Genomic DNA, 13,171 nt, shown 5'->3' on the forward strand with positions numbered 1-13,171 from the left:
AACCAGATGACGAAGCCAAAACAGCACTATAATGAGAAACGGGTAAACATAATACAAGAGACATTGATCAGATGGGCATGATGAGAATAACCAGAGCTGAGGAGGGCCTTAAAGCCGTCGAATATTTCGCTTCTCAGGAATAAACCTAACTCATGTAGCAAAAGGTGAAACGTTAATGAAAGGCCATAAAGGAATAACTCTTCCATGGGCAAGGAGTGACTCAGGGAATTTCTGAGAGAGCAAGGGAGGACCCATGGCAAAACACCATAAACTCACTGCACCCGAGGGCAAACACAGGACAAAGAGATGAGAATGTCCCTTGCTGTTTCACTCTCTGAATTAACAAACCGAGTGCCTGGAAAGTTGAAACGTAAAAATGCCAACCCGCTGCATGTGAATATTGTTAAACGTCATGATTTTAAATGTTAACTTTTGTGAAAGGATACATTGTTACATGACAATACAGAAGGTTTTGAATACGACTAGTTGCATGTTTTATTAACATTCACTTATCAATATGTAATCAGCGTCTCCGACCTGGGTTAAACTTCAGTTGTATTTATTCTCAAGTTGCAGTACAGCACGTGTCTCCCTTCGCGGCTGGCTTCTCTCTTGCTCTCTGGACGGCGGCGCACGCTTTGCCTCCCGCCGCCGTGGCACTCGCTCTCTCTCCGTCTCGCCGCTGGCTGACGGCGTGTCGGAGAGAGGGGAGGCTCAGCTGGTGGAGCCCGCCACGTGGCCGATGGGTGGTAGCGCAGGTGGTGACGACGTTCGGACCCGGGCTCTTCACACACCGACGACCCAGAGTCCTCTGCTGCTTCTGCTTATATCCCTCTCGGCGGTGCTAAGCTCTGGCTCTAGCCACGCCCCTCTCGGAACATTCTAGAGGGCTCTCGAGGCTTCCCGCTAGCTCTACCCATTTACCTTTCACCCAGATGGGATCCCCCTTACTGATTAGATGTGAGACAACATAGCACGTGTCTGCAATAACCCCCCGGTCGTCCTGTAGGTGGCGCACTCTCGTTACAAATACATAAGTGCCATGATATCTGGGTTAAGCATATAAACTTGTTAACGATTTATGGAAGTTTTGTATTGAAGTATTCTACCGAAGGATCATCCCTAAGATAAACACGTACAAATTACATATATTCTCCACTCTCACTCACTCTTCTCCTCACCCTCCTCCTGTCACTCACCCTTCTCCTCACGCTCACTCACTCTTCTCCTGTCACTCTTCTCCTGTCACTCACCCTTCTCCTCACTCTCACCATTCTCACTGTCACCCTTCTCACTCTCACCCTTCTCCTCACTCTCACTCACCTTCTCCTCACTCTCACTCACCCTTCTCCTGTCACTCACATGTCTCCTCACCCATCTCCCTCGGGGCAGCAGCGGCCCGAGCACGGCTCTGCCTCAGGGCAGCATCGGGGGGCGTACATGTTGGGGAGGGGCTCATCTCTGCTTGGATGGTTGCTCGCGGTCACTTGACACACTTAAACCAATCCGGGGGCATACATGTTTGGGGGGGGCGCACCTCTGGTTGGCTGTTTGCTCGGGGTCACGTGACGCACTTAAACCAATCCGGAGGCGTTAATCACAGTCACAGAATGACAGAAGGACAGATCTGTGATATTATATATGTAGATAAAGAATAGTAATAGCATTTTGCTGTATATGTTTAAAACTGGTTTGCAAGATTGATAGTACGTGATAATGATGATTTCTGCTGAATAATCCATCGTGAAACTATCTAATGCAACAATTCAGAAATGTCAACTCCATGTATTGTTTAGGAATACATTAACATGGCTTTATAATTTAAAATGAGCTGTATGTATCAACAGCTGGTGTTGTTACATATTCAAATATACAACTATATACATTTGGATGTATAAATATATTCCTACTGAATCTATTGTAATGTTTAATGTGAGTCTTTACTAGCTCATTTAGCCCAAAACACTCAAATTATCACTCAAATTCAAAGTTTAATATCGTATGTGCATTTTTTTTATCACCACAGGATTTACTTTTTAAAATCCTGACACTCTGGGATTTGACTATCCTCCGTGGACATGAGTCGTGAAAACAATAAGCTCATTAGAGACTGGTAGAACATGCACACTGAACATTTATTTAAATAAATTTGTGCCACATTTTAAATGTTTTAACCTGAAAACATTTTGAGTGGTACTCCCAAAAGCAATAGAAATAATTAGGATTGGTTTAAAATAAACCAATGTTAACTTCCCTAGCTTCCATAAGACATACCAATACAAACCCTATTGTGCCCTGGTGGATTAAAATGCAGAAAAAAATTAAGATAACAAATTTTAACTGTAAACGCAATCATAAGATTAGCAAATAAATGTCCCATACATTGACCACATTCGCAAACGGAAAACTCACAAACACCGGTGTTTAACTCAAATTACAAGACCGCAAAAAACGCAAGATGACAATCAACGCCACCGCCGCCACCGCCGCCCGTTGTGCCTACTCATTCCAGAAGACCCTGTTGAGGACCTTGTTGACATTTCTGATCAGAGTGGCATTGTATCTCCACAGCGTGAGGTCCACGACCAGCGAGTCGAGCGGCAGGTCGGGCTGCTTGGGCGATCGGTAGTGGTGCGTGATCGCGGTGTCTCCGGGCACCGTCTGCGAGATGCCCAGCGCGTTGAGCGTACTGTGCACCGACGTCTGCAGCACCGCGCGTGGGTTCAGGATCATCTTGGTCGGGTTGAAGACCTCCGGCAGGTTTGGCTCCCGTCTAATGTGGCGCATGATGTTGACGCCCGGGATGGCGTTCCACGCCTGGAACTTTGACCCAAACTCTTCCGATACCGTGTAGGGAAACACGTGGTTTTCGAATGTGTAAATGTCGGCGCCGTACTTGTCGTTCAAGTACCGCGTGAGGTCCTTCCAGTTTGTGTGCTTCAAAGGGATGATCACTTCGTCGATGTCCGTGAGGACCAGGTAGCGCGTGCTGTACATGTGCCGATACACGCAGTCGTTCAGCGCCGCTATCTGGCCATAGTAGTGCAGCTCACCTGGGTGCTCGGGGTAGTGCCACCCTCTGGACACCCACACGTAGTCCGTGATGGGCCACTGAACGACCTCGACGAGGCCGGTCTTGATGTAGTAGAGGAGCACTTTGTTCAGCTCAGAGCTGCAGCTTGTGTTGTATACCGTCACGCGGCCCGCACCCAAGATGCGGTACATTTCGATCGCCTGCACGAACTGCAGGACGTTGCTGTAGTTCCCGAAGAGCGTGGAGATGCAGACGCTGAATTCCTGTGTGAAGGTGGGGGGCATGTAGAGCCGATTTCGCACGGGCATGAAGACCCACTCGGCCTCCTCCTCGTCCGGTATTGTGCGCATGCGCTGGACGGACACGTGTCCCGGCTCGCAGTCCAGCGGCTCCGTGCACAGGAAGTCAGCCGTGCCGTACGTGAAGTCAAAGTGATCCAAGTGGACGTAGGCGCTGGCGGTGACCGTCAGGATCTCCGAGTGCCCTCGGCAGCAGAAGTGGCAGGAGAGCACGTCCGGCTCATACCGGTTGGCGATGCCGATGATGCGTGTGCTCTGACCGGCCTCGCGCTGGTCGTGGTACGCCGACACCAAGAATATCTTGGTGTCGCGCACGCGCATCATCGACGTGTTCTGCAGCGCTCCCCGTTGCCCGCACAGTGTCACGTGGTTGATCTTATCGGAAGCAGACCCCGGCTTTGGCCTGAAGACGGACGAGTTGCCGAGTGCATCGAGGTCGCGAACGAGGAAGCCCGTCCAGCTGTACATGTACCAGATGCTCAGCAGCAATGAGACGCTGAGCAGCAGCAGCGAGAGGAACAGGACCGGGAGGCGTAGCTTCATCATCTTTCGAGGCGTGCAAGGAGACAAGACGTCTGGATCAAATCTCTAGACCGCCGTCTCAGGACGAAAAGTCTGATATCGCTCGGCCTGTGATTACATTTACGTAAAAACACACACACAGAGAGCTTCGCGTTAAAAATGCACAACACTTTACACAATTCCATTTCAGGTAAACCTCACAGAAAAACAAAAGCTCTCCAAAATCAAAAGACTGTATTGGCCTCAGGGCGGATATGTACAGGTACAACTCTCTGCAAGTGAATGCAATATTTGACGCTTGTGTTGCGCCTGAAACGTCGTGATTTAATTTAGTTTTTATTTTTGTTTTATTTTATTTTTACATACGTGACTTTACCGAAAGAACCAAAGAGTAACCATACGATAACCTGGATATAAGCATGCGTTAAATGTATTGCTAAACAATACGCTCCCAGCAGCACTGATCCTGCAGCTGTCAGAACGGTGAAATTGTTTTTTATTTCTCTCAATTTCAACAGATGATCTAAATAGTCGTGGCCAATAATAATTCGTTTTACGCAAACATCAACATATTTCTTTGGTGTTATTTTAGTCTTAATACTGGCCAATACTAATTATAAAATCTATTGAAATTGAGAGAAATACAAAATATTGTCAACCAATTACACAGCCACCACCACAACCAGAGCCGCAACCACCACCACCACAGCCACCACCACAACCAGAGCCACCACCACCACAGCCACTACAACCACCACCACCACAGCCACAACCACCACAGCCACCACCACAGCCACCACAACCACCACCACCACAGCCACCACCACAGCCACCACCACCACCATAACCACCACCACAGCCACCACAACCACCACCACCACAGCCACCACCACAACCACCACAGCCACCACCACAGCCACCACAACCACCACCACCACAGCCACCACCACAGCCACCACAACCACCACCATAGCCACCACAACCACCACCACCACAACCAGAGCCACAACCACCACCACCACCACCACCACAACCACCACCATAGCCACCACAACCACCACCATAGCCACCACCACCACAACCACTACAACCACCACTACGACAACCACCACCATAGCCACCACTACCACCACCACAGCCACCACCATAGCCACCACAACCACAACTACCACCACCACAACCACCACCATAGCCAGCACTAACACGACCCCAGGCCGCCACCACCGCACCTGCCAGTCGAGGGCGCTGTGCTCCTCCTGCTGCTGTTCCTCTCCGTAGAAGCGCCGCTTCGCGTCGCCCTTCGGCTCGCACGCGAAGCTCAATGCAGCCCGCGGGCACCGGCGGCAGCAGCAGCACAGAGGGCAGCAGCAGTAGCAGAGGGCAGCAGTAGCAGAGGGCAGCAGTAGCAACAGAGGGCAGCAGTACAGAGGGCAGCAGCAGCAGAGGGCAGCAGTAGCAGAGGGCAGCAGCAGCAGCACAGAGGGCAGCAGCAGCAGAGGGCAGCAGTAGCAGAGGGCAGCAGTAGCAACAGAGGGCAGCAGCACAGAGGGCAGCAGCAGCAGAGGGCAGCAGCAGTAGCAGCAGAGGGCAGCAGCAGTAGCAGCAGCAGAGGGCAGCAGCAACAGAGGGCAGCAGCAGCAGAGGGCAGCAGCAGCAGAGGGCAGCAGCAGTAGCAGAGGGCAGCAGCAGAGGGAAGGGCCGTACCCGATTCAAAAGCTGAATGGCTCACAGGGTTATACCAAATACATGGAACTGAACTGGGCCGCGTTGCCGCCAGCACCACGTGCTTCCTGCTGACCTCTGACCCCGCCGCGCGCTTCCTGCTGACCTCTGACCCCGCCGCGCGCTTCCTGCCGACCGCTGACCCCGCACTTGAACCACGACCCCGCCGATCTATGGCTGATTGTGTTAAGTTATATAAAACATATAAATATACCATATACACTTCGTATTCACAATGTACAGCTAAAATTGACAGTGTAAATGTATTACAATATTCTTGGTTCTTTGCGGTAAAGTCAGGAAGATAGAAAATAAAAATAATAAAATAACATTTTCAAATAAAAATAATAAATTGAACATTAAAAATAATAAAATCATAAAAGCGATGGTTTCTGCCTGTAAATTTTGCGTGCAAACAGTTGCTAAGTAGAGGCCCAACACGCGAGGCGGCCAGGCACAAACAGCACTCTGATGGGAGCTGTGGTTGATGGGAGTGGAACGCGGTTCTTGATCTGAGCCAGAGTCATGATTTGTTGTACGTGCACGTGTGACATTCAAGGCAGGGGTAAGCCTGTGGTCACAATCCTGCCTTGTGCTCAAAATGTCAATGAGCCAGCAACAAACAGTGCAAAAGAGAAGCGTCAACACACTTCCTGCAATAAGCAAGGTAATAAGAACTTAAGAAAAGTGACGAGGGGTATTTTATGTTTATATTTGGTGTTTGCAGTTTCTCCCCGTGGTCCGGATTTCCCTCCGCATTTTTGAAACATGCATTTGGAATATTTGGCTGCTATAAATGTCCACCACACACAACATAAGCACACTTCGCTGAGCTATAATGTGTGGCCAGGTTGCTCGCTTCTGACAAAAATATCTGCCTGTGTGTAGCTCAGTGGGACCTTTCCTGGTGAAATGAAAAATAGTTCAGAGTTTAGTTTTTTGTTTATTTCAAAGTCGAGCAGTGGGAGGAAAGAAGGAGAGAAAGAGAGGACTGCAAAAATTGGCTGACTGTGATGACTTGTGGGGCTCAACATAAAAAATCGTGTTCTTGGTGACAGAACGCCTCGAGGGCGTGTGACCAATTTTCTCGGAATGCACCAGGTCATCAAAACACTCAGAAGCTAAGCAGGTTTGAGCCCGGCTAGTGCATGGATGAGTAACCACCGTGTACAAGAGGGCAGGGGCAATGCGGTGTGGTAGGAGAAGGCAGTACAGGAAAGTTCATTGTTGTAGCGTTCTTCTACGCTCCCACTTCATACGCACCTCCATTCTCACCAACCCGCACTGACCGGCGCGATGAAATGTGTTCAAATAACGCACACGGACTGCTCGGCATGGGGAGGCATTCATCCCGCAGTTGATCGACGTAAAAGAACAGCGGATTAACATGATGGGGGCAGAGAGAGAGAGAGAGAAGTTGGTGTTGGAAAAAATGTTTCAGAGTAAAGCCTGAAGTGAGCACCACAGTGTGTTGAGGAGCACACTACCTGCCACTGCTGACATAAACATTCCATTTCTAACCACAGCGGGACCGCCAAGTCCATTGGAGAGATTGCTGAGATTTGCTTTCATAGACGTTCTTCAGCTCCTCAAACGTGACTAAAACAACGGTCTCTTAGAGATGATGCACTGATTCATGTTGAATTATTAACCTCACGATGCATCATCGTGTGTGCGTGCACATGTAAGAATAATATTTGTTTTGGTGAAATCGTATACGTATGTTGCATGTCATGGGATCGTGTAACCCTCGCAGCAGCCACTAGTGGCCGATACATTCACCGCAATTTTATATATAAAAGAAGAATGGATTATTTAATCAATTCGCGACCCTGAATTGTGACAATTCATTGAATTTGCCTGGTGAGTTGGGATGGGGGCAGAGGGTTGGGGGATACACCACGGAATAAATGTTTGCTTTCTAACCTTAGGCCTTCACCCAGCAGTGGATCGATCATAGCTGCTGATGACGGTGTAGTAAATGTGGCTTTGGGAAGTACGACAAGGACTCAACAGTACCGTGGAACTTGTGCTGTGTAAGACATTACATTCATAATCATTGTAAACATCCTGCATGTGTATTCCGTGTATACATGGTACTGTGTTTGCGCGCACACATCGTGTACGTGGCGACATGGACACCGTGGAATATTGAGGAGAGTTGTAAATAAAGCGGTGTTCGAAGAAAGACAAAAGTTGTCCGAGTGAAATCGAACGCTACATATCTACCCGATCCAAATTCACATTGGTCCGGTGGATCTTTGCACCGCTTACCATATATACGCGTAAACATATACAAAGCATTTACAAAAAAATATTGAAGGTACAATTCACGCACGCGTAAATATGCACATGGAAATAAAATGGTCCGCACCTAGAGAATAAAATGTTTCTTGCCAAAATAATCCTGCGGACCCACCCGAAGTGAGACCTGGGCTGGAGGGCCCACCGTGGGCTCCCTGGATGCGCTGAATGGAGCTCTCCTGCGCGTCTCACTTCATTTTGATTCATTCTTGCTCCAAAGGTTTCATTGACTTGCGACGGACGCCTTTTAAGGGACGTACGAAAGGCGTGCCCGTTGTGTAGATCAGGAAGCCGATTCACTGGAGGAGCGGCGCTTGACGTCACCTTGCGGGTGCCCCTTTCTCTGACGCGGGGCCACGCGCCACGCGTTGCCGTGACGTCGATAACACAAACGGCGTGAAATAAGGGAAAACAACAGCAAAGGTGGCAAACAAAATAAACGTTCTGATATTTTAATGTGACCATCACTAAGGGATTCGGGTACGACGGTGTTTCACCTTATTAGTTGGCTGTGTCGGGTGGTAGTGGGTTTAACGACACATTTTAATATTTACGCGATCTAAACCACACACCTCTGTTATGGATGAACTGCTTCGTTTTGCAAGTCGTCAGACTGGACGAAACGTTTGCGTTTCGTCCAGTCTGACAGGGTGACTGTAGCTGTGACACACAGCTACAGTTACCCTGTGTGACACACAGCTACAGTCACCCTGTGTGACACACAGCTACAGTCACGTGACACACAGTTACAGTCACCCTGTGTGACACACAGCTACAGTCACGTGACACACAGCTACAGTCACCCTGTGTCACACTGCTAGTCACCCTGTGTGTCACACTGCTACAGTCACCCTGTGTGAATTGTCTTGCAATTAACGTCAAGCTGCAAACGTTTCGTCCACTCTGACGACTTGCAAAACGATGCAGTTCATCCATAACAGAGGTGTGTGGGTTAGATCGCGTAAATATCTAAATGTCGTTGAACCCGCCACCACCCGACACAGCCAACAAGTAAGGTAAAACACCGTCGTACACGAATCCTTTAGTGATGGTCACATTAAAATAATATCAGAACGTTTATTTTGTTTGCCACCTTTGCTGTTGTTTTCCATTATTTCACGCCGTGTGTTATCGACGTCACGGCAATGCATGGCGTGTGGCCCCGCGTCAGAGAAAGGGGCACCCGCAAGGTGACGTCAAGCGCTGCTCCTCCAGTGAATCGGCTTCCTGATCTACACAACGGGCACGCCTTTCGTACGTCCCTTAAAAGGCGTCCGTCACAAGGCAATGATACCTTTGGAGCAAGAATTCATCAAAATGAAGTGAGACGCGCAGGAGAGCTCCAATCAGCGCATCCAGGGAGCCCACGGTGGGCCCTCCAGCCCAGGTCTCACTTCGGGTGGGTCCGCAGGATTATTTTGGCAATAAACATTTTATTCTCTAGGTGCGGACCATTTTATTTACATGTGTATATTTACGCGTGTAGGGTGCGAAAGAAGATTCAATGTAACATGGGGGACTCACAGACGACCCGTAGACTCATAGATTCACCCATAAACTCACAACAGACACCCACACACAACAGACACCCACACACAACAGACACCCACACACAACAGACACCCATGGGTGAGTCTATGAGTCTACGGGTCGTCTGTGAGTCCCCCATGTCACGTCGAAACTTCTTTCGCACCCTAAAGCCGAGTGTGCGGTGCAACATCGGGGAGGTGATGGGGATTCGCCTCCCCGTGGAGAGGCAACAGGCGGAGTCCACGCCTCGTTGCCATGTCGTCATCTCCCGGCGAGCCAGGGGGGGTCGCGTGGCTCATCGTCGATTGACGCCCACCGTGAAGGGAGTTGGCACAGCATCGTTTGTGGGGGCAGACGCCCACCTCCCCACTCCCCGTGAGCAGGCAGGGCGCGACATCCACCCCCTCAACTCCCCCCTCCTCCTCCTCGTTGGCCACCTCTCGCCGGGCCCCCGCCGATCGAGTGATCACCCCCCCCCCGCACCAGCTCCAAGGGACATCTCTACACGGCCGGCTCACCGCTGCCGGTGTTCTCCCGCGCACGCCGAGCGCTAAACAAAGAAATCGGCTGCTGCTGTGTCAGTAACACGCGCGCATCTCCTGGGATTAAGGCCTAATCCGCGTGCCCGCAATGCTAACTGAAAATAACTGGCGGCAGTATGAATATGTAGTGGAGTAGGAAGGTGTGTAGTGCAAACAGCGTGATTACATGATAACACAGACAGTACGGGTTATGTTGGGTCAGCCTGTAGCGAAGGCAAATACAGTGCAGGTTATGTTAGGGCAATTAAGCTGGGAGAGCCAAGGATGGCTGTGATTGGCTGGAGCTGTTGTTAAGGCTAGAGTGGCGCCTAAAGGTCTGGGTAAGAAACAGGTGCGAACGACGCAGAGCGTCGTTGGGGCACGGACTAATTAATTGGGGAGTAATGAGAGCGGGGATAAATTGGGAAGTCGGGAATTGGAGCGAGGTTGTTGAAGTTGGAGAGCTTGGAGTCAGCAGCGGGGAATTGAAGGGTAGAGAACTTGGCGACAGAGTTGGAGGGACAGAGTTGGAGAGACAGAGTTGGAGACGGAGCTGGGAAACAGCGTAGCGATAGCGGAGCTGAAGAAGAGAAGCAGCCAGCAGTGGCGAGAGCGTAGCGATAGCGGAGCTGAACAGAGACGAAGCAGTTAGCAGTGGAGAGAGCATAGTGACGGTGATAGCGGAGAGCGGAGACGAAGAAGTTAGCGGCGGAGTAAGCGCAATAATCGTGGGGAGTGGAGAGACAAAGGTGGCGAGCGAGTCGAGTGAAGCACGGCGAGCGAGCCGTGGCGACATGGATACTGTGAAATATTGAGGGCATGTGGAGAGTTGTAAATAAAGTGGTGTTCGAAGAAAGACAAAAGTTGTCCGAGTGAAATCGAACACTACAAATATGCACACCCCCCCCCCCCACCGTGGATAAGCCTTAATCCGCTGTGCACAGGTGCTAATGCAAGCGGGAAAGGAACGGCTGGGACCAGGCTATGGGGCAACGCCTCACCGTTAACGTGAATGCTACTGTGCGAACGCGCTGCGTTAAGCGCGCTGTGCAACAACACGCACGCGAGCACGGCCGCTCCGTGTGCTGCAGTACACGGAGCGCCTCACGCGCACCGCGCTCAAATCACTCGCACGGCGCTGCAGATGCGCGTCTCACACACCACGCCGAAACCCTCACGTAAACCGTAGCGGGTCGTAGAGATGGCGATCTACGCGCACAGCGGTGGAGTGGATTTAGCGCACCCCGAACCCCACCTTAATCGCTCACGCTGCGCTGCAGACGCGCGTCTTCTACACACACACACACACCGCGCGATACCCCGTGTAACCAGTTGCGGTCGTATAGACGTTAATAGATGTGTAGTGATGGTAGCGTCACTACTGCGTACACACGCACACGTGTGACGTCACTATGCGGGGGAGCGTCACTACTACGCCGGTCTACACACACACACATGACGTCATCCCGGCTGGAGGCGGGAATGACGTCAGGGCCGGTTCTGGACTCGGGAGGCCACGAGGGTGGTGTGAGGTCGTGGCCCTCTCTGTGACCCCGGCTGGACACGTGACTGGACCCCAGTGGGGGCCGGGGGCCTAGGGGGCACCTTGGGGGGCATGTGGACAGCAGGGGGGGGGGGGGCTTCGAGAGGGTTCTCGAAGGGAGGCGTGGCCGGGGCGGAGCCCGGGCACGCCGAGGCCCATATAAGCAGCCTCCTCACGAGCTTCGAGGCTGCCCGTATCAAGAATAAAGATGCATCGTGAAGACGCCAAGAAGAGATCCGTGTGTAGGTCCCAGCCGGAGGACTCTAGGATAGCAGTAGACGTGTTGTAAGTCCCGCCAAGACAGGAGGCTGTACCTCCCTAGGGTATCTGAGAAGTGTGTGTTAGCTAGAGTAAGTCGGTGGTCACCACCCTATGCGTAATGTAAGAGCTAACTGTTTGTGTTCATTAATAAATAAGTGTTGCCTCCCAAGAAGTTGTGTGTGCACCTAATTCGAATCCACTACAGATGCGCACCTCACACACCAACCCCGCGCCGACACCCTGCAGCCCCGCGCTCGCTCTCTCACGCACCCCGCCCCCCGCACGCAGTCGCTCCACTCAAAAATCACAGATACCACGCCGAAGTTCGCCCACACGCGCACGCAGAAATCGCACCGCACCGATCTTCTGAACTGAAGTTTATTAATGACGCGTCTAAAGAAAACCCTGTGCGGCCCTGTAGTAAATATTCCACGAGCAGCGTGTAGCCTATCCCTATTCAATCCCTGGGTGTACCCCCCACACTCTACTTCTCAACTCGCAGATGCACTCACGGTGTCGCACGGAAGCTGCGGGAGTCGGAGGGACGATGATCCAAGAGGTCTCCGCCTGGGGTAGAGTCGTAGCGGCGCTCGCCAGCGTCCCTCGGACGCCGCGAGCGGCCGGGAGTCAGACTGGGGTGGCTGGATGGCTGGAGAACCACCTGAACGTTTTTTCACCTCCCTCCCTTTGACGCCCTGGGAATCCGAAGATCCAGGGTCACGTGGTGTTATCCTGCGCAGACCAATCGAGCGCCTACATTTTGATTTTAAACCGATGTTCCCGCCCTTACCTGGAGCGTGACTTTCCGTTGCGCCTTGACCCATTGTCTACGCACCCCTCCTCCCCACCCCCTCCTCCCCACCCGGTCCTCCCTACCCGGTCCTCCCCACCCCGCGGCGTGGCTAGGAACTTCCCTCCCACCTCCACGTCTGCGCTGCCAGCGGAGTGTTCTGCCCTCGAGGCCCCATCTCCCGTGTTGCGTGCGCTTCATTGCGGCCAGTCTGTAAAGCACTATGCGCTCCTGCGACTTTTTAAAGCTGATTTTAGGGGGGGCCGCCGTGTAATCCGGCCTGGGGGGGGGGGGGTCAGCCAATCTCCTGGCAATGGGAAACCGGGGGACATCCCTGCTAGGGGCCCTTCGGATGAAAGCCCGTGGGCCAGGCCTCCCCCTTCGAGACCCTACGTGAGTGTGTGTGTGTGTTTAGTGGGAGTGTGCGTACGTTCGTGTGGAGGGGTGCGAGGGGATGGTGGCGCCTGCGGAGTTGCTCCGTTGCTGTGGCACCACGGTATCTATGGAATCGATAGTCATATCTATTGACTATAGTATTATCAGCTGACTATAGCAGTGTCTGCTTACTCTATAACAGTATTTAATTACTCTAAAGTAGCATCTACTCTGCAGCAGTATCTACCGACTCAACAGTAGTATATACCG

At 51.6% G+C, this 13,171-nt stretch overlaps 1 protein-coding gene across 1 annotated transcript; it reads right to left on the reverse strand.

Moving 5' to 3' along the window:
• Positions 1-2,116: 2,116 nt before the first annotated feature.
• Positions 2,117-5,659, reverse strand: LOC142915401 (beta-1,4-galactosyltransferase galt-1-like). Its single transcript, XM_076061235.1, has 2 exons — positions 5,085-5,659; positions 2,117-3,963 (listed from the first exon to the last, which is right to left on the reverse strand). Exon 2 carries the CDS (start codon positions 3,877-3,879, stop codon positions 2,500-2,502), a length of 1,380 nt encoding a protein of 459 aa, XP_075917350.1. The 5' UTR covers positions 3,880-3,963; positions 5,085-5,659; the 3' UTR covers positions 2,117-2,499.
• Positions 5,660-13,171: the final 7,512 nt, after the last annotated feature.

Source organism: Petromyzon marinus, unplaced genomic scaffold (assembly GCF_048934315.1).
Source record: "Petromyzon marinus isolate PM22_M1 ecotype Great Lakes invasive population unplaced genomic scaffold, UKy_Petmar_22M1.pri1.0 PM_G_Scaffold_30, whole genome shotgun sequence".
Taxonomy (NCBI): Eukaryota; Metazoa; Chordata; class Hyperoartia; order Petromyzontiformes; family Petromyzontidae; genus Petromyzon; species Petromyzon marinus.